At 59.9% G+C, this 17,383-nt stretch overlaps 2 protein-coding genes across 2 annotated transcripts in view; one reads left to right on the forward strand and one right to left on the reverse strand.

Moving 5' to 3' along the window:
* The window catches only part of PGS1 (phosphatidylglycerophosphate synthase 1), a 37,043-nt gene extending 24,472 nt beyond the window's left edge, over positions 1-12,571 (forward strand). The window contains exons 8-10 of the mRNA XM_032429379.1: positions 3,992-4,140; positions 8,268-8,396; positions 12,486-12,571. Coding sequence (XP_032285270.1) covers positions 3,992-4,140; positions 8,268-8,387 — 269 coding nt within the window. The 3' untranslated portion in view covers positions 8,388-8,396; positions 12,486-12,571. The remainder of the gene's footprint in view (positions 1-3,991; positions 4,141-8,267; positions 8,397-12,485) is intronic.
* Positions 10,592-17,383, reverse strand: part of DNAH17 (dynein axonemal heavy chain 17) — a 97,354-nt gene continuing 90,562 nt past the window's right edge. Inside the window, exons 74-79 of the mRNA XM_032429380.1 lie at positions 16,423-16,602; positions 15,872-16,054; positions 14,739-14,921; positions 14,314-14,457; positions 13,691-13,916; positions 10,592-12,578 (exon numbers count right to left, since the gene is read on the reverse strand). Coding sequence (XP_032285271.1) covers positions 12,331-12,578; positions 13,691-13,916; positions 14,314-14,457; positions 14,739-14,921; positions 15,872-16,054; positions 16,423-16,602 — 1,164 coding nt within the window. The 3' untranslated portion in view covers positions 10,592-12,330. The remainder of the gene's footprint in view (positions 12,579-13,690; positions 13,917-14,313; positions 14,458-14,738; positions 14,922-15,871; positions 16,055-16,422; positions 16,603-17,383) is intronic.

The raw sequence follows: 17,383 nt of genomic DNA on the forward strand, positions 1-17,383 counted from the left end.
GCATAGTGCCCAAAGGTGAGCTTGCAGTGCGAGCTGGGGCAGCTCCATCCTGTGTGTCCGGGGCACACGTGCCTCCCCCGGGTGCCGACAGGTGTGTGCTGGGGCGGGGCCGCACCCACACCGACCGCTCTGCGGGGGAGGGGCAGGCCCGGCCTCCCGGCCTCGGGAAGTGGCCCGGAGTGTAACAGGCAAGTGCTTAGCCCTCTGAGGTCGGGACTGTGGTGTCTCCTGTCCCCTTGTATTTTTATAGGGGTCTGAGAATCCTCTGAAATTTGTTGCGGAATATTGTGGCAGAGGTGAAGGAAGGGGCATAAGTTGACATTTTTCTTGGAGAGAGCCTCAGGGAAGTTCTCCCACCAGAAATAGTCGTGAGCTCCTGATTTAGAAGTCAGTTTTTTGTACTTAATTTCATCATCGTGTGTTGGAAGATCACCGTTAGCCTCATTTATTTTGTTCAAACAAGTATTTATGTAGGGTCTACCGTGTGCCAGGCAGCATTCAGGGTGTTGGGAACCAGTCACTGGGGACCAGACAAAGCCCCTGCCCTCCCCAGGCGTCTGTTTCGTTTAACAGGAAGCAGATACAAACAGATTCATCTGTTCAAATATAAGGTCAGGTAGGGAAATGGGTTATGTAGAAGACCAGAGCAGAAGGAGGAATCCGGGCCGATGGGGGTCTGTTAGATGGGGGGGGGGGGGGGTTGGGAAGGCCTCTCTGTGGAGGGGACACTTGCTGAGCACAGACCCTGGCTGGAGGGTCCAGGTGGAGGGCCCAGGAGTGTGAGGCCCCGAGACCATGCTAGGCATGAGGAGGAGTGAGGGGGCAGGTCGGGGGCAGGTCGGGAGGGAGTGAGGCCGGAAGGCGGCCAGGCCATGGGAAAAGCTCAGAGGACTGGTGAGGGAGCTCTGTGGGAGCCCTTGGGCCATCTGGTTTACCCTGCATCGAGGTGCTGGGACCGTGTGGAGGAGGGACCGTAGGCGCGGGCAGAGCACAAGAAGCAGCCGGGGCAGGCAGTGAGGGTTCTCGTTGTGGAGCTGGGAGCCCGCAGAAGTCTTGGGACTCAGTTCAGTCATCTGTGTATCCCTAGCATGCTCCCTCTGGGGCTGAGGACTGCCCATGGCCAGTCCCCTCCCGTGCTGTCGCTCCTGCTGCGGAGTCTCTCCCAGTCTGGCGGGTCCTAGATTGGTAGACGTGTTGGGCACAAAGGTCAGGCCCTGGGCTTGATAACAGGCTTATGGCCCTGCTGGGAAGTGCGAGAGCCCCCGCCCTGCCCCTCACCCTCCCAGTGTGCTCAGGCTCCCAGTGAGGGATGCACCCTCTTGAGTCCCTCCCTGAATGAAAGTTTCCTGGCTGTCCTCCCAGCCTAGCCCAGCAGCAGAAACGTCCCATCTTTGGAGAGCTTGCACCCTGAAGGGCTGGCTGTTCATGGGGCGGTGTGTCGAGCTCCTGGGGCACAGCACCACGTGGCCTCAACATCAGTGGTCTTTATGTCCTTTTGGATGGAGAAAGATCACAGTCCACATGGGTCTACAGGGGAAGCGGTGGGGCGGTTGCGGGCCTCACCAAGGCGGCCAGTAGGTTCAAAATTCGTGCTGCCCATCACTCGCACATGCTCTCCTGAGGCCAGCCTGGGCCAGAGACAAAAGCCGAAAGAAGACAGGTGTCTGTTGTGCCTTCCCAGTGGGGTGATTGAGAAGCTCTTGTCTCACGAAATGTAGAGCCCAGGTGACCTCTGTGCGGCACGTGGACGTGTATCAGTGGGAGAGAGCTTTCCTTCGGGGCTGGGGTGCAGTGGTGCGAAGACCTGCTGGCGTGGGCCGGGCCTGGGCCAGCTGCCTCTCGTGGCTGGCCCCTAGGTTGCCTTGTGAGGAAGAGATCTACATTTAGGCAGATTTCAGAAATAAAAAATACGCCTAAGACCAGGTCTTTTCAGTCTTGCCCAGCAGGCCCTGTGGTCCAGGAGCCTTGGATGGACACACCGAGGGTGGCATGATTCACATCAGCTTTAGCCCACATCAGCCACGTGGGTATCGGGCCTCCCTGCTGTGTGCGCGCTCTGTCCCTGTCTGAGCGGACTCTGGAGAGCCGGCTGGACGAGGAGCACTGAGCGTCCCCGGTGCTTTTGAGTCTTTCAGATTGTGACATTGCAAGAGTTGGAACAGCAGTGGCCGGTGGAAAACTCTGAGGCTGGAGGAGGTCTGCCCCTGGCCCTGGCCCCGGCCCCAAGCCTCAGGCTCTGTGCAGAGGCGGGGTGGGAGAGGCTGAGCCTAGCAAAGGAGGAGAGCCAGCACTGCAGCGGTCAAGGCTCAGCCATTCTGCCCAGACCTCCCCGGGCATGTGGAACAGTGCCAGGGCCCAGCCGGCACACCCCCGTGGTCTCTTGACAGGAGATAAGGTGAGCCCCACGGCTGCCTACACGGCAGTGGCCCCGTGGGGTGGTACAGTTGACTGAGCGACATGCACAGGCAGGCAGGCAGGCGGCTTTGATGTGGCCCCGTGTGGGGGGTGAGGGTCGAGCACATTACAGGAACAGACAGCAGAGCATCGTCATCTCTTACCCAAGGTATTCTTGGAAATGCTCTTGCTCTGAGTGAGAATTAGGAAATGGCCATCTATTTTAGGCTCCTTGGTGTGTATTACATGTTGTTGATTTGCTCATGATGGTCATGTGTGTCTGTGGGCCCTTTGAAAGGGTCATGTTGGCAGAGGGGAGACCAGCGGTGGTGGGAGGGCATGAGGAGGCTGGCTCTGATCAGGGGAGCCTTGCACGGAGCCGGGGCCAACTCCAGCACCGGACAATAGGCTGAGTTTTCTGGGCTGAGCGTTTTTGGTGCTAGTGAGGGTGTAGTGTGGAGGAAAAGACAGAGGTCAGACCCAAGTCTGGGCTCCCCTGGGAGAAAGGAAGTCTGGGGCAGCAGATGTCCTGGGAAGGTCAGGTTTTGGGAGTAGTCTCTTTAGGAGAAGTAGTTGTGACGGCCTCCCAAGCAAGCAGGCCTTGGGACTTGGGGGAGGGGACAGTGTGGGGGACCAGGTGCACAGCAGACCCAGCTGCCTGTTGTCTGTTTCGAGGGGCAGGTTAGGATTCTGAGACAATCCGCAGCCTTCACGACGCACATGTCAGCATGCTGGGGGATGAGGCAGGACCCCGTCCCCCTTACCCCATGGCTGGTCATACCATGCCCTGCTTTTTGTCTGGCTGTGCTGTCAGCCGGCTCATTTCCTAGCAGAAAAGGGGAAGTGGTGTTCTCTATCCCAGTGGGATAGAAACTTACAGGACCTCTTAGGTTCTCTTCTCCACTGGCCTCTAGTGGACTTCAGGTGTCTGGCTTGGATGGCCCTGAGTCCCTAGCAGGGACTAGGGACTCAGGGACGGTGTCCTTTTGGGTGTGGTGTGTCAGCAGCCCGAAACGGAGAATTGTGTGTCCCTGGGTGGGAAGGGATGCAAAATGGAGTAACCTGTACTTACCAAGAGCCTTTGTATCCCCTGCCCCCGTGGAACAGCCCCATGCCCACGGACTTGGGTAGGAGGATTGCCCTTCCCTACGCTGTCTTCTTAGCACAGTGGGGGTGTCTTTCCTGAGACGCAGGTATGGACTTTGTCCCCTCGGTGCTTGTGGCAGGACCATGGAGCCTCTGGCCAGGGTGGGCTCCCCGTTCCGATGGCCAGGATGTGGCCAAGGCAGTTCAGAGAGCGGGTATCAGAGGCCCTGAGATCTCTGGGAGGGGCTGTGGTTAGCATGGGGTGGTGAGAGCAGAACCTGAGCACAGGCCTCCCGGGGCTTCCTGAAGGACCTACCTCTCGCTGTGCTTGGGCAAGAGAGGAGGCAGCGTCCTCCCGGGAACGCGGGCGCTGCAGGTCCCTGCCCTCCGTGCAGCACCTGACCACTTGTTCCCAGCAGGGCTGCTTTTCTCTTAGGTTGAACGAAGCGTGGAGAGGCTCTTGGCTGATGCTGTGCTCATTTCCTGTCTGCACGTTTCCTTTTCCCTGCAGGCCTCTGGCTGTACCTGGCAGGGAGCAGCCTGCCCTGTCTCACGTTGATTGGCTCTCCTAATTTTGGGTACAGGTCGGTTCACCGGGACCTGGAGGCCCAGATCGCCATAGTGACGGAGAGCCGGGCCCTGCAGCAGCAGCTTCACCAGGTTGGTCGGGACGATGGGGTTTCCCGGGCAGAGTGGGGGGTAGCTGGGTGCTCAGCCTTGCCTGAGTCGCTGTGTCCCCTGAGAACGGTCCCTGCTGTCATCTTGAGTGTGAGAAAGAACCCGAGTCCTCACAAGTCTGCTGATGGCCGGAAGGCCGGTCCCAAGAGAAGCCCGCCACAGGTCCGCCCTTAGAAGCTACGCGCCCTCCTGCCCCCCTTCCGCTGAGCTGCTCTTGCCCCACGGCCCCAAGAGCTCCCTCCGGTGCGGGCAAGAGCGCTGTTTGCTCACCCGCCTCTAGCAAGAATGCAGGTCAGCCGTAGCGGGTGTGTGGGGGAGGAGCCAGGCTCCCTCAGGCCCCGGGACCACCAGCAGGACCTCCACGGGCCGGCCAGGAAGGCAGAACGGGCACTCAGGGCGCCAGCCGTCTCTGTCAGTAGAGACAGAAGAGGCAGGCCTCAGGAAGCAGCCCGAGCACCCGTGCACAGGGGCTTTGTGGAGAGGGGAGTAATTTCAAGGCATGGGCAGCCCCGTCCTCCGTCTCTGAGCCGTAGAGTCCGTGTGCACCTGTCACCTGGATTCTGTCTCACTCCACATTGTCTCCCTGCGGGGCGCTCTGGCTGGGGAATGGGCGCACTGGGAACGGTGCGGAGGGCCTGCGGGTGTGCGGAGTCTGGAGGTGGGCGATGTGCGGGCGGGCAGAAACTCTTGGCTGCCTTGGCCCCTTACCCCTGGCCAGGGGACGGTGATCGGCAAAGCAGGTTCCTTTTTCCTTGGGGAGTTCCAGCGTCTTGGAGTTTCTTGTCCTCATGCTCACAGTTGTAATAGGGCTTCTGTCCTTCTGTCCTTCTGTCCATGAGGGGGAGAAGCAAGTGTTCTCCTGAGCATGGGAGCTGGGGGCTCAGGAAACCTAACCCACTCTGGCTGGCTCAGCCTGTGGGGTGCACTGGCCATCGGGCGCAGGTGGCCAGTCCAGGACCCACCTGCTCCCCTTGGAAGATACAGGTTAGGCCCGTGTTCTCAGCCACTTGGAAGTGAGGAGAGCAGCCCTTTCTCGAGCTGGGGTTGGAGAGCCTGAGCCCCGTACTGCTGGCTGGCTAACGGCCCAGAGAAGCAGGGGGAGAACCCCATTTCCTCACTGGGGCAGGGATGCAGGGTGGTTCCCCAAGGGTCAGCAGCTATGTCGGCCCTCCTTCTGTGGTGGAATATTTTGTTTTCTGTCTAGAGAAAAACAAAGTTGCTGAGAATTCGTTAGTGCTTTTGTGGGACTGCGTGTGTGGTGGCCTGTGGGAGAGTGCGAGCCCCGTGCCGTGCACGTGAGAGTGGGGCGGTGCCATGCGCTCCTGTCTGTGACCTTTACGGCAGAGCCTTTCCATGGAGGGGGCCAGCTTCCCTCCTGAGTCACAGGAACACAGATAACGCTGCTGTGGGCCAGACCTCAGAAGCCTCGGCTGTTGACTTTGTGAAGCTTGTATTCTCCAGTGTTTGGGAATGACTGTTGCGAAACTGTGGGAGCCTTTGTTGCTGGACAAGGACACGGTAACTGCCTTGTCCCTGGGACCTGCCTTCTGCCATCTGGGAATCCTGTCGGCGGCCCAGTGGGGCCGTGGTGCCGGGAAGGCCTTCACGACGAGGGGCCAGAGGAAGTGGCAGCGGTTGTGCTCTGGGTGGCCAGTGCGGAATCTGAGCCGCTCAGCAGGTTTCTTGCTACCGTGAGGCTTCCAGAAAATGAGGAAGCCTCACAGCTGAGGCTCCAGTCGGAGTCACTGGTGCGAGAGGGGCAGGGCCACACCCTAGTGGGGTCTGCTGGACTTCTGGACCAGTTGCAGAGACGCCTCGGTCTGTGAGCCCCTGCCTGGGGCAGTAGAGTTGTGGGTGTGAACCAGGCCTCAGGCCAGGACCAGTTCCCCAGAGATCTGGGTTGATTTGTGGGGGCAAGTCCCCCAGGCCTGTGCCCAGGGTCCTGGTACTGGCCCCTCTCCCCGACCTCCTGAGTGAGGGGATTGAACCCACATCCTGGATCTGGAGAGAAGCTGGGCCGGTTGTGGTCAGGAGCTGTTTTCCCAAATGACATATTTGGGATATTTTCCTTTTCTTCCCAAACCTGAATCCCAGGGGCTTTAGATTGTGGGAGGGTGGCAGTTCACGCCCCTGCAGCTCTTCCTTTCTTCCGAGGCACACTGATTTCTGTGCTTTTGAAATGCAGAAACACGTTTCTAGATAATTCCACCTATATACTTAGATGCTGGGACTGCAGCCCCCGACTCCTGCCAGGTGGCCCTACAGTGCCTGGTCCTGGGACTGCCCGGCCACACAACCTCCCCACGGCCCAGAAAGTCCCTAGAACCCCGGCCACCCGTGTCCCTGCTCCCTGTCTTCTCGGGAAGATACAGGGAAGGGCCCTATTTGTATCGCACTGGGAATGGAGAGATATTTTTATCAGAATCCGAAGCCCCTCCCTTCACTTAGTACGCACTATAAAAACTGAAAGCTTCCTGGTTTTGTTCAGAGAACACGGTTTACCACTTGTGACCCGAGAAAGACTCCCTCGAACAGCATTGTAACTTTGATCAGCTGACTTCCTTCTCCAGCCCTGTTGTGGGGTCTGTGAGGAACCTTAAGTGTTTCTGGTAATTTAATTGAAATCTTGGCTGAGTATTTGTTTGAAAGCATAAAGCTGGAGCTGGGTCTGTGGAGAATTCTGCAGGCTCGCCCCCCGGGCCCCAGGCGCCTCCTCCGTCAGGCACGTCCAGCCAGGGCCCGGGGCCCTCGCCTCTGACAGCCAAGAGCCCGCTCAGCTTGGAAGTGCCGCATGGACCCTGGCTCCGAGAGAGTGGAGAGGGCATGAGCCTGAAAGCCATGCAGAGGAAGTCGGGGTCCTGGGTCTGCCTGGACGGGAAAGCTGTGGACACTTCCCGCTGTGTCCTCTGTCCCCCGTTCTTGCTGGGTCATCCCTGCCGCCAGGGAAGAGCCTGTTCAGCTACCCGGGTGGGTCCAGCAGCATCATCCCAGTGCTCCCTCTGGCGCTCCTGGGCTTGCAGCAGGCCCTGTTTTCAAGGCCGTTCGGTCGGGTCCTCATGGTGGTGCGGGCTAGTCGGTATCTTCCAGACCAAGGGATGCAAGATCCAGAGTGATCGCCCTCTCAGCCCCGAGTGGTGGGAACCAGTAGGATCGCTTCCTGACCACTTCGTCAAATACCTTACTAATGGAAACACGGGACTTAGAGGGTGTATTGTCTAAGAAAGTGTTTTCTCTCAAAGATTCTGAGCACAGTTTAAGAGAAGGCTTATACAAGTGTTTTCAAACCCATTTTTAAGTATAAAATAAACGTGCATTGTAAAAATTCAGAAAAATTGGAAGACACCTGCCTCTGCTTTCAGTGATGTCCCTGAAGTCACTCCAAGGATTCCCTCTCGTTCTTGGTGTGTGGAAAGGTGTGAATGGTCTTTTTAATGAAATTAGGATTATATTCTCTGTCGTCTTCTAGAACACGATCAGCATGTGGTGCGTGCTGGTTCGTCACACGGGTTTATTTTCTTTAATTAGTTGTGGACATTTAGGTGGTTTCCAGTTTTTCCCTATCATAAATGTCGCTGTGACAGATGGCAGCACACAGAGATCTGGAGTGCATGGCTTTTTTCTTGGGATAAATTCCTGCAAGGGGCGCTTCTTAAGGCTTTGATACCTGTTGCCAAGTTGCTCTCTGGGAAGATGCCGTGACCCCGTCTCCGGCAGCAGAGCACACGGCCTCTGTCGGCTCAGGGTCACCGCAAGACAGAACAGCTTTTTGCCAACTTAAGAGAAACCCTCCCATTTCAAGAACGTGTCTTTAAGTTGCACAGCCTTATTTAGTGAGGGTGATTGTGTGCTTTTTTTCTGCCAGCTCTACTTCACTCCACGTCATCTACCCCACACACATGTTGGTCTTAAAAGGGTAGAGACGTGGGCTTCTTAGCTTGCTCGCTAGGGCAGGTTTGACAGGGCGGCTTGCAGGCCGCCTCCCCTGCCTGGCGCCCCAGCACCCCTGCGCCCCAGCGCCCAAGCCGGCTCCACATGGGACGTCGGGGCCGACGGGCCATGTCACCCGGTGCTGTGGGGGACCCTAATGCCTGTTTGTTCCTCTCCCTCAGGAGCAGGAGCAGCTCTACCTGCGCTCAGGTGTGGTGTCGTCCGCTACCTTTGAGCAGCCGAGTCGGCAGGTGAAGCTGTGGGTGAAGATGGTGACTCCGCTGATTAAGAACTTCTTCTGAGGACGACAGGTGCTGTCTTGCGAGGCCACGTGTGGGGCCGGGACTTCTGTCTCGGGGGAGGGGGTTCCTGGGACCTCTGTCCTGCGGGTCACCATGGTTGTCACCAAAGTTTTCCAGGCCTGGAGCTAGATTGGGTGGCCCTGTCACCTCACGCCAGCACTGCGGCCCAGGCTGGCATCACTGAGCGGGCGGCCAGGGCGGTGGGAGCAGGAGGGACGCTCGGTGACAGGACATGCTCTGCCCACCCGGGAGGAGCCTGCCACTAGGGATGGAGGCTTCCGCTTAGCGCCCGGAGCCACCGGCTGTGGCCCACGGTGGGACGCGAGCAAGGCTGACCCAGGCTGCTGCTTGGCTGTGCGGCTGCTGGTAGAGGTGGGGCCTCTCCCGAGTGACCCTGCCCGCCCCCCGGATGGCCCCAGAGGGGACCTGTCTCCCGGCTCTGGGTGGGGATGTTGGGCAGCTAGCCCAGGTGCGGGGAAGGGGTGCGCACGGTTGCACAGCAGGGGCTCCCTTGGGTGCTGGTGCCGGGCTTCTTTCATTAAAACAAAAACGTATTTAATTTCATCATTTAGTTTTTCCTCCATATTTTCATTACTTATTTTATTATTTTATTCAAATAACATACGAATTTAGAAAGAAATGCTAGAGATCCGACACCGAGCAGCTAGTTCCTGCCTCTCTTGCCTCCCGAGCAGCCACTTTTGACTCTCTCTCCTGTTTCTTCTGACATTTGCGTACTGGTCTGTATTTCTAGATAATATGTGTATATTGCCACCCCCCCCAAATATAAAGTCTCATAAAAAACCCCACCCCAAACCTTGTACCAGTATTACATCTGACTGAAACATGAGCAAGAATACCTTAGTGTCATCAAATACCCCGAACGTGCTCACAGTTTCAGTTCACCTTATATTTTTTATTTTATTAAAATTTTTCTGTGTGTTTGACTTGAGGTTCCGGGTAAGGTCCAGACCTTGTATGATATAGTGATGTGTCACCTAAGTCTCTTTTCATCTGTGGGTTTCCCTCATTTTTTTTTTCTTTGCAAATTTTTTAAGAATGAACCTCATTTTTATTGCATCTGCCTAAAACATGGTTTGTGTCATCTCACAGCAGGGCATCTTCAAAACACGTAGCATGTAGATTTGTCACAGGCCAGGGTGCCCCCCTCTCCCCGCCACTGCCCTATGTCTCCAGGAGCAGATTTCAAAGCCTTGCTGCCCAATCTCTACATCTCCAGGTGCTTGAACCTTCACAGAGAAAGACCTTCCTGAGAGAAGGCCTTCGGGCCCCAGGGTATGGCAGCTCCTCCTTTGTCAGGGCGGGTTGCTTTCCACCCTGCACGTTGCCCCGGAAGCCACTTCACGTGGCTCCCTCCTGAGGACTGGCGGCTGCCGATGGTCCCCTTCGTGGGCTCTGGAAGGCGTGATTGGCCTCGTCCGCACAGCCTGGCTGTGTGCATGGGGCGCTCCAGTGCTGGGAGCCTCGGGGAAGGCTGAGAGCGAGTGCAGCCCCTCCCCGCCAGGGCCGGCATCTGCAGGCTTTAGTGGGTGGGAAGCGGGTGGAGTGGTGGCCGTGGCTACACTGCTCCGGGGCAGCAGCACGTCCGTTAACACTGTTTGCCTTCAAACTAGTTATTAAATTGTCCTGTGGGACAATTAGACTAGAGAAGCCAAAAGAATGTGCCAGGGCACTGGGTTTCTGTTTGGAGAGAGGCTTTCGGTAAACAGCGTTCACATTCCTGCAGATTCTGTGGGACCAGAGTCAACATTGTGCCACGGCCCGGCTTGAGCAATCGGGGCCTGTGTCCTCCATGCTCAGCTGCTCCCTTTGTCTCTGCTAACCACCTCAGGCTGGCCCGGCCCTCCCATCGGGTGCTCCCCCCCACCCCTTCAGCCCCCCAGTAGGTGCTCCCTTTGTCTCTGCTAACCACCTCAGGCTGGCCCGGCCCTCCCGCCGGGTGCTCCCCCCCTCCAGCCCCCCAGGAGGTGCTCCCTTTGTCTCTGCTAACCACCTCAGGCCGGCCCCGGCCCTCCCATCGGGTGGCCCCCCCCCCAGCCCTCCGGGCTCCCAGGAGGTGCTCCCTTTGTCTCTGCTAACCACCTCAGGCTGGCCCGGCCCTCCCGCCGGGTGGCCCCCCCCCCCCAGCCCTCCGGCCCCCCAGGAGGCAGGGCCTCCAGGTCCCACAGCACCTGCGGAGGCACCGTCCCTGGGTCCCTGTCACTGGATTGCGACCCAAAGGTGAATCATCTCTTGGAAAGTTGGGAGGTCGTTTTGTCAGCTAACCACAGTACGTGTGGAAGAAATTGCTGTTTTATTTCAGGCTCTACAGGCAAAATTGCAAAACCTTCCCATTTTGTGGTTATTACCAGGGATTAAAACTGAGTTGCCTGGTGGCCGCTGGTAGGTAGTTGTCCGTCTAGTCCCAGGAGTGGAGGCCGCGGGCTCTTCTGCTGGGACACGAAGGGCAGCAGCGACCCCTCCTGGCCGGCAGAGGGGCTGCCCAGGAAGCGCTGTGGGAGCTCCGCAGGGCAGCCCCAAAGGGCTTGGACTCTCAGCCCCCACCCCCCGAGTATTGGAGGGGCATCTTTCCTTCTCTTTTTTGAGCCCCACCAGGCCCCAGGACTGTTGCGAGTGTTACCCTCAGAGTTAGGTGGAGTCTCCTCTCTGTGGTTCCAGTGAGACCACTTGGAAAAAAGTTCTCACAGAACTTCAGCATCAGATTGAACTTAGCCGGAGGCCAGATGCTCCTGGAGGGCCTCCTGTGCTCTGCATGTGAGCCTGAGAACATCAGGGGTGTCAGGCTTCCGCTGGAGTTTGCGGGCTCCGCTAGCTGCCTTCCCTGTGCTCCCCAGCGTCCCGGCTCCTCCCTCCCTCCCCTTGTGTGTGTGCCGCCGGCCCGGCCAGCCCCGAACGGCAGCCCGCTCACTTGGCTGGAATGGCTGCGGAAAGTCAGGGCCTGAGGCGTCAGCCAGGTCATCCCAGGGTAGCCCTGGGACCAGCACGTGCCGGCCCCCGGGTGCAGCGGGCTGTGTGTGCTTGGGGTGCTTTTCCTCATCGGACCAGTGGTTTTCCTTAGTCCTGTCTCCCTGGACAGGTTCCGGGGCCCGGAACACAGATAGGCAGAGGGTGGGGGTGTCGGCCTTCCCATGCTCGCTGCAGCGCGTGTCCCCGGGGGAAGTCAGGACCCCCGGCTGCCAGGCTCTGGCCCTCGTGCTGGCACTGCCCATGCCCCAGCTTGCCCGGCCACAGTCGGGGTGCGGCGGGGGGACCCCCCGGGATGCGGGGACCGCAGGGGCGGGAGGAAAGGAAGGTGCTGTGCCTCCTGACAAGGGACCCACGGCCTCCGGGAGTTACTGTGGACATGACAAGCCTCTGACCTCCAAGGACACACGTTAAGGTTGTCCCGGGAACCAAGTTCGCGATGTTCTGTGCGCACGCTCAGGAAGTGGGCCGTTGAAGGTACAGAGTTGCCTTTGGGCTGGCGTGTCTCAGCACCCGGGACTGGGCGGGGGGAGGCTTTGTCTGAATCAAGAAAGGTTCTCTGTCCCTGGGAGAAGGGACAGCGCCTCAGGGGACTGTGGAGGTGGCAGTTCCTGGTACGGACGCCCTGGCCCCTCACTGGTGGGTTGCTTGCGTGGCGCATCAGGCCAGAGGCCACAGCTGCTGTGGCCACACCTCCGAGCTGCTTGTGGGCCGGCAGGGTTTGGGGGCTGGGCTCCTGGGGGGCTCGCCTCAGCAGCAGGAACAGGGGAGTCCCCCAGCTCCAGTGAGTCAGACAAGCGCAACTTAGTGACTTCTGTTTTAATCCGGCCCGCACTCTCTGGCCCGTCCACCTTGATGTGCTTCTAAAGTGTCTGGGTTACGCAACTATCAGTTCTTATAAAAATAAGTAACAGTGGCAGGGCTGAATTTCTAATTGTCAACCCTGGCACCAGCCACGCTAGACCTGTAAGAGCAGGGCCACGGCCGCCAGGATCCACTTTGCTGCCTTCTCTTTGGTCTTGAGGTTAAAGGTCCACACGTAGGTGGGGCCGCGGATGCGTGTTTTGTACACAGGACACTCATAGATGTTCTTGGTGTCCATGCGGTCCACAGGAATGGCCTTGATGAAGATGACGGGCATGGCTGGCGTCAGCTCCTTCAGCCTGGCTTCAGCGATGACTCCAGTCTGGGTGTCCCAGCGAGCGCCTGCAGGACAGCACGGCGAGGTCAGGGTGGCCCGTGGGGCCGTGCCTGGGTGCTGCGTGGTGTGCCGGCAGCGAGCTGGGGCTGGCAGGGGCGCCAGGGGGTGGACTGGCGCAGGCTCGGCTGAAGGTGGGGCTGTGAGCAGAGGACCGGGCAGGAGTGCTGGGCATGCTGGGACCCCTGGGACCCCGCCAGGCGCCTCAGAGGGATAGCTCTGCCTCAAGCTCTCGGGGCCACCCGTTTACATGGGTGGTATTTTCAGAACCTGTCCGTCAGCCTTCTCAGCCTCAGTGGCAGGAAGTGGTGGCTGCAGCTGGAAGTCCCAGGAGGTCATATGTGCATCGTCCAGCCTGCGTGTGCATGCACAGGGCACGCGATCATATGTGCACACGCACACGGAACTTTGATTTGCCTTTAACCAGACCACTATCGTTTCTACTCACCCTGTTAATGGTGTTTGTGTTTCTTGTCTGCCATTCCAAAATAAACATGGAGAGCGGCCTCTGTCGTGCTTGTCTCTGACGTGGGGACTGGGGAGCCCTGAGCCTTTGCCGGCTAAACCCTGACACCCCCACAGGTAAGGGGGTGGCGTCAGTTGCTGAGTGGGACGGTTTGTGGTGGAAAAAGCTGCTTCTCAGCTCGACAGGTCTAAGGGACCAGGCTGCCTGGTGGCCCTGTGGCCTCCGCCGGTGCAGGACAGGGGAGGTAGGGGCGGCTGGCGCCCTCCCTGCTGCTGCTCGCCCGGCCACGTGGAGGTGGGACTGGGGCGGGAACGCTGGCGCCCCCAGTTGTCCGTCTGCCCGGGCTCCCTGCCCCCAGGCCCTCTGGGAGGGCCGTGTTCCTCACCGCCCTGAAACAGGTGCTCACACCTAAGGACGCGCCTGCCGTTTCCGGCCAGGCAGAGCCGGGCTGGCTGCCCTGTGCGGCAGGTTTGGTCTCCGGACCGCTGTCTGAGGGCGTTCTCAGACTCGCGCCACCGTCTCCACCAGCGTCCAGCTTCCGGCCGACATGCCCCTTACGCGCGCCTCTCCCACCTGCCCCCTCCCAGCTGGTCTCTGCCCTCCAGCCCAGCGGGACTGGCTCTGGAAGCTTCCTCTGACCAGCACCCTCATTACCTTCCATGAAGAGCCCATACACATAGGAGCCCTCTCTGGGTGGTGCCGTCATGTCCTCCCGGTTCTTCTTGGTTACTTCCACAGACAGACACATCTTGTCCAGCGGCCACTCATTCTTCCTGGCCATGGACTGCATGATGGCTGTGAGGAAGGACTGGGGATTGAAGAAGCCGGCCAGCCACACGGTGGTGGGCAGGGTGAAGTCTGTCGTCCAGGCCTCGAGCTCCTGGTGGAAACGTGCTTCAGCAGAGCCCGGTGCCCGCTGGCTCCAGTTTAAATGAGGGAACGGGAGGAGGAGGGTCTGGAGAGGGGCTTCACATCCGAGGACAATTTAGGGTCCCAAAGGAGGCTTTGACAAGGCGGTTCCCCGGACGGTGCCCCTGGGGCTTTGGGCTCTGGCGCAGAGGGCTGTCGGGCCGCTGTCCCTCCCTTCTGCAGGAAGTGCCTACATTGTCAGGCATCTCTGTGGCCTGGGCCAGGCCCTTCCGGCCCTGCTCTGATGAAGGCCAGGCCAGTGGGGGCCTCTAGGCCTCTGGCGGGGACACGCTGCCCCTTCACAGCCGCGGTCCTGCCGGCCCTGGGGGGTGGAGGTGTGCTGTGACACCCGGGGACACTGTCCTCACCCTGATGCGGAGCAACAGGTCGGCGTACCAGGCCGCCAGGCCCATCATGGAGGGGTAGGCCCGGGCCACCCACGGGTCGGGCACGGTGTCGTAGAACAGCGCCGTGGACAGGTCTTCCATGTCGGTCGTGATGGTCAGTTCCCCCTAAGGACATACGGATGGGGCGCTGGCAGCCCAGGCCACTCACAGGCACGCGGACCTGGCCAGGCCCATGCCTTGTTTCTCCCACCCCATCCGTGCTGTAGTTTGTTTCTCCCACCCCATCCGTGCTGTAGTTTGGACCGGGGAACCCAGAGGAGGCGGTAGAGCGACAACGCCCAGGGCCCGGGCTCTGTGCTCTGCAGCTGAGGTGGGGGGTCCGCTTGCGGCGGCCCGCCTGCCTCCTAAGTCTTGCCCTGGGTCCCAGCTGACCTGTGCGGTGTTACCTTCAGCCCCAGGCTCAGCTCCTTCAGTGAGCGGCGCATCTCATTGGTGAGGATGTTCATTCTTTCACATTCCTGGAAGGCGACCACCACGTAGGGGGTCTTCTCAGCCGCCTTCGCCATGATCTCGGCCATGTTGAACATCTCCGGGACCTTCTCCAGGATCTCCTCCAGCACGGCCTTCACCTGGAAGTCAGTCCCCGACAAGCCCCGTCACCGCGTGCGCCTGCCAGCCCACCCCCAGCGTCAGTGTCGGGGAGCCTGCGCCGGACGTTCACAGCGAGGGCTCCTGGAGCAAAGGGCAGTGGGGTTGCCTGAGAATCGGTCCCGGAGGTGCAGCCGCACGTCTGACAAGAGGAGGAGATCTTGGCCAACAGGCTTTGAATAGTCTGGTCATCAAAGCCATTGGACTGTAGCCGTGGGAGCTGCAGACATTCCCAAATGCACGGCTTCCTTCCCCCGTCAGATCAGCTGGCACCCATAGGACTGTGACCTACGAGTCTCCCGTGGGGGCTTCTGTGGGGACCCTGCTGGTCACACCCTCTCCAGGAGTGGCCCACACGGGGTCGTCTGCACCACTGCCGTCAGAAGTCTGATTCTAGTCGTTAGACCAAGGAAGGGCTGTGAGGCCTCACAGCACTGAGGGTCTTCTGGTCCAGAATCTGGTCTATCACCAGTAAGCCCAGTACTCAGCTGGCTGTTAACAGAACTTGTCCAGAATTTACTGGACAGTGTAAGGGTGTTAATTGCTCACTAGACGGCAGAGGTAACCCAGGCAAGTGAGAACGGGTTAAAAGCTCTTAATGCTGAAGTTTTTTTGGTTCTTCGAGTATTAATGGGATGAGCCCCCCGGGGGTCTTCTAAGCTCTCGGGGAGGGGCTGTTCTGATGCCTTGGGGCTGTCGGGTAGGAGGTCCCCCCCCCCCCCCCCCCCGCCTTGCTGCTCACACACCAGCTGGGCCAAGTTAGAGGCTGCAGGGAGGGAGGCCCGGGGTGGGGGGGACGGCCCCTGGGCAGCACCCCTGGGCCTGTTAGCCAGCGCACAGCTCCACCCCGGTTTCTGGGGGTGCACTTTTCGACCCCAGGTTCCAGGCCCCGCCCTTTGTCTGGCCCTGGGCCGGGTGTTAAGGCTCCTGCCTTCTCCTCGCGAGATACTCCGGTGCCTGCTCCTGAGTCCGTCTCTTTGGGCTGCATTTCCAGGACGGTGCGGAACAGCTTCTCTGACGTGACTGTCAAGAAGCCAATCTCTGCATTGGGGTGCAGGCCATACAAGTAGGGGCTCTCGGGGGGCAGGTTCTCATCGATGTGCTCGTGGTAACCCTGAGGAGGGGCGGTGGGTGAGCGGGCTGCCACGGTGAAGCCGTGCAAGCTGGGACCCGTGTCCACCGATCAAGTGTTTCGGACCGGAATGTTCCGCCCACGTCTTGCCGTCTGCACAAACCCCCACAGTCCTCTAACCCCCTTTCTGGCCGCCCCACCCCCCAGCCACAGGAACCATCTCCACGCCCCGTCCCCCCCAGAGGCTGTTTCAAGCCAGCTCTCATTTTCATTGCCTGGCTTCTTGCTCAATCACAGATACTCCGTTTGCGACGCCAGGCTGGCCCCAGAGCTGGCCGGGCCGGCATCGCTCTTGGCTGCTGTCACATCGGGGGCGAGCTCGTGTCCCCGAGAGAGAGCCCCCCGCTCACCTTGTAATCCAGGTTGGGGGGGATCTGAAAGCCCGGTGCCAGCAGGATCTCGCCCTCCAGCATCTCCGCCCGCACGTACTCCGCCAGGTAGGTCCTGCACAGCCGCCGGTCCCAGTCGTCCGTGATGTGGCCGCCGTACATGATTTCTCCAAACAGGTAGCGGAGGTCGTCCCAGGGCACCTGAGAAAGGACGCAGTGGTTAGAAGCGCCCCGCCCCTTCGGGGTCTGACTCAGCCATCAGCCCCTCTTTGGCTGTCTCCTGCCTTTGGCTCCTTTGGCGAGGGCTGCCTGGCTGTTCCCTCCACCCGTGGCCTGGCCTCTGCCCTGACTGTGACCGCCGGCAGTGTGCCGGGACCTCCAGCTCCACAGGCCCACCCTGCAGCCGCCATTCGCTCCCTCTCGCGGGCCTCCCGTGTCACCCCCGCTCAGAGACGCGCAGCCACCCGTGACTCCGTACGCTGGCCACCTGACCGGAGCGGTTTCCGCGGTGACTGGGTGTCTACTCTTGGGTGCCATTTCTTTTGGCCAGAGTCCTGTCGGTCACACCTTTACGATGTCTCCATCCGGTGGCCTGCCTTGCGGTCCTGCTGAGCTTACCTGGCTCCATGTTCCCAGCGGCTCCCTGTACCTGCGTGTCCCGCAGGGCTGCGTAGACGGGTAGCGGGGCACCCAGAGCGCGGCCGCCTGACCTCGCGCTCTGCGCGGGCCACTGCTCCCCGCGGGCCACTGCTCCCCGCCACCACCTTCTGAGGCCTCCTCCGCGAAGCCAGGAGTTGGGCTCGGCTGGCAGGTGTCAGCACGGCGCCGTCCAACCGAAGCGGCTCGGGGGCCGCAGACAGCAGTCACGTATGCAATCCCAAATTTGCGAGCAGCCACGTAAGTAAGAAGATTGTTCCAGCAGACGGTCGGCATGAAAACGATGAATTAATAAGCTATTTTACACTCCCACCTGCACCACGCT

This window comes from Phoca vitulina, unplaced genomic scaffold, assembly GCF_004348235.1.
Source record: "Phoca vitulina isolate PV1807 unplaced genomic scaffold, GSC_HSeal_1.0 scaffold41, whole genome shotgun sequence".
NCBI classification, from domain to species: Eukaryota; Metazoa; Chordata; class Mammalia; order Carnivora; family Phocidae; genus Phoca; species Phoca vitulina.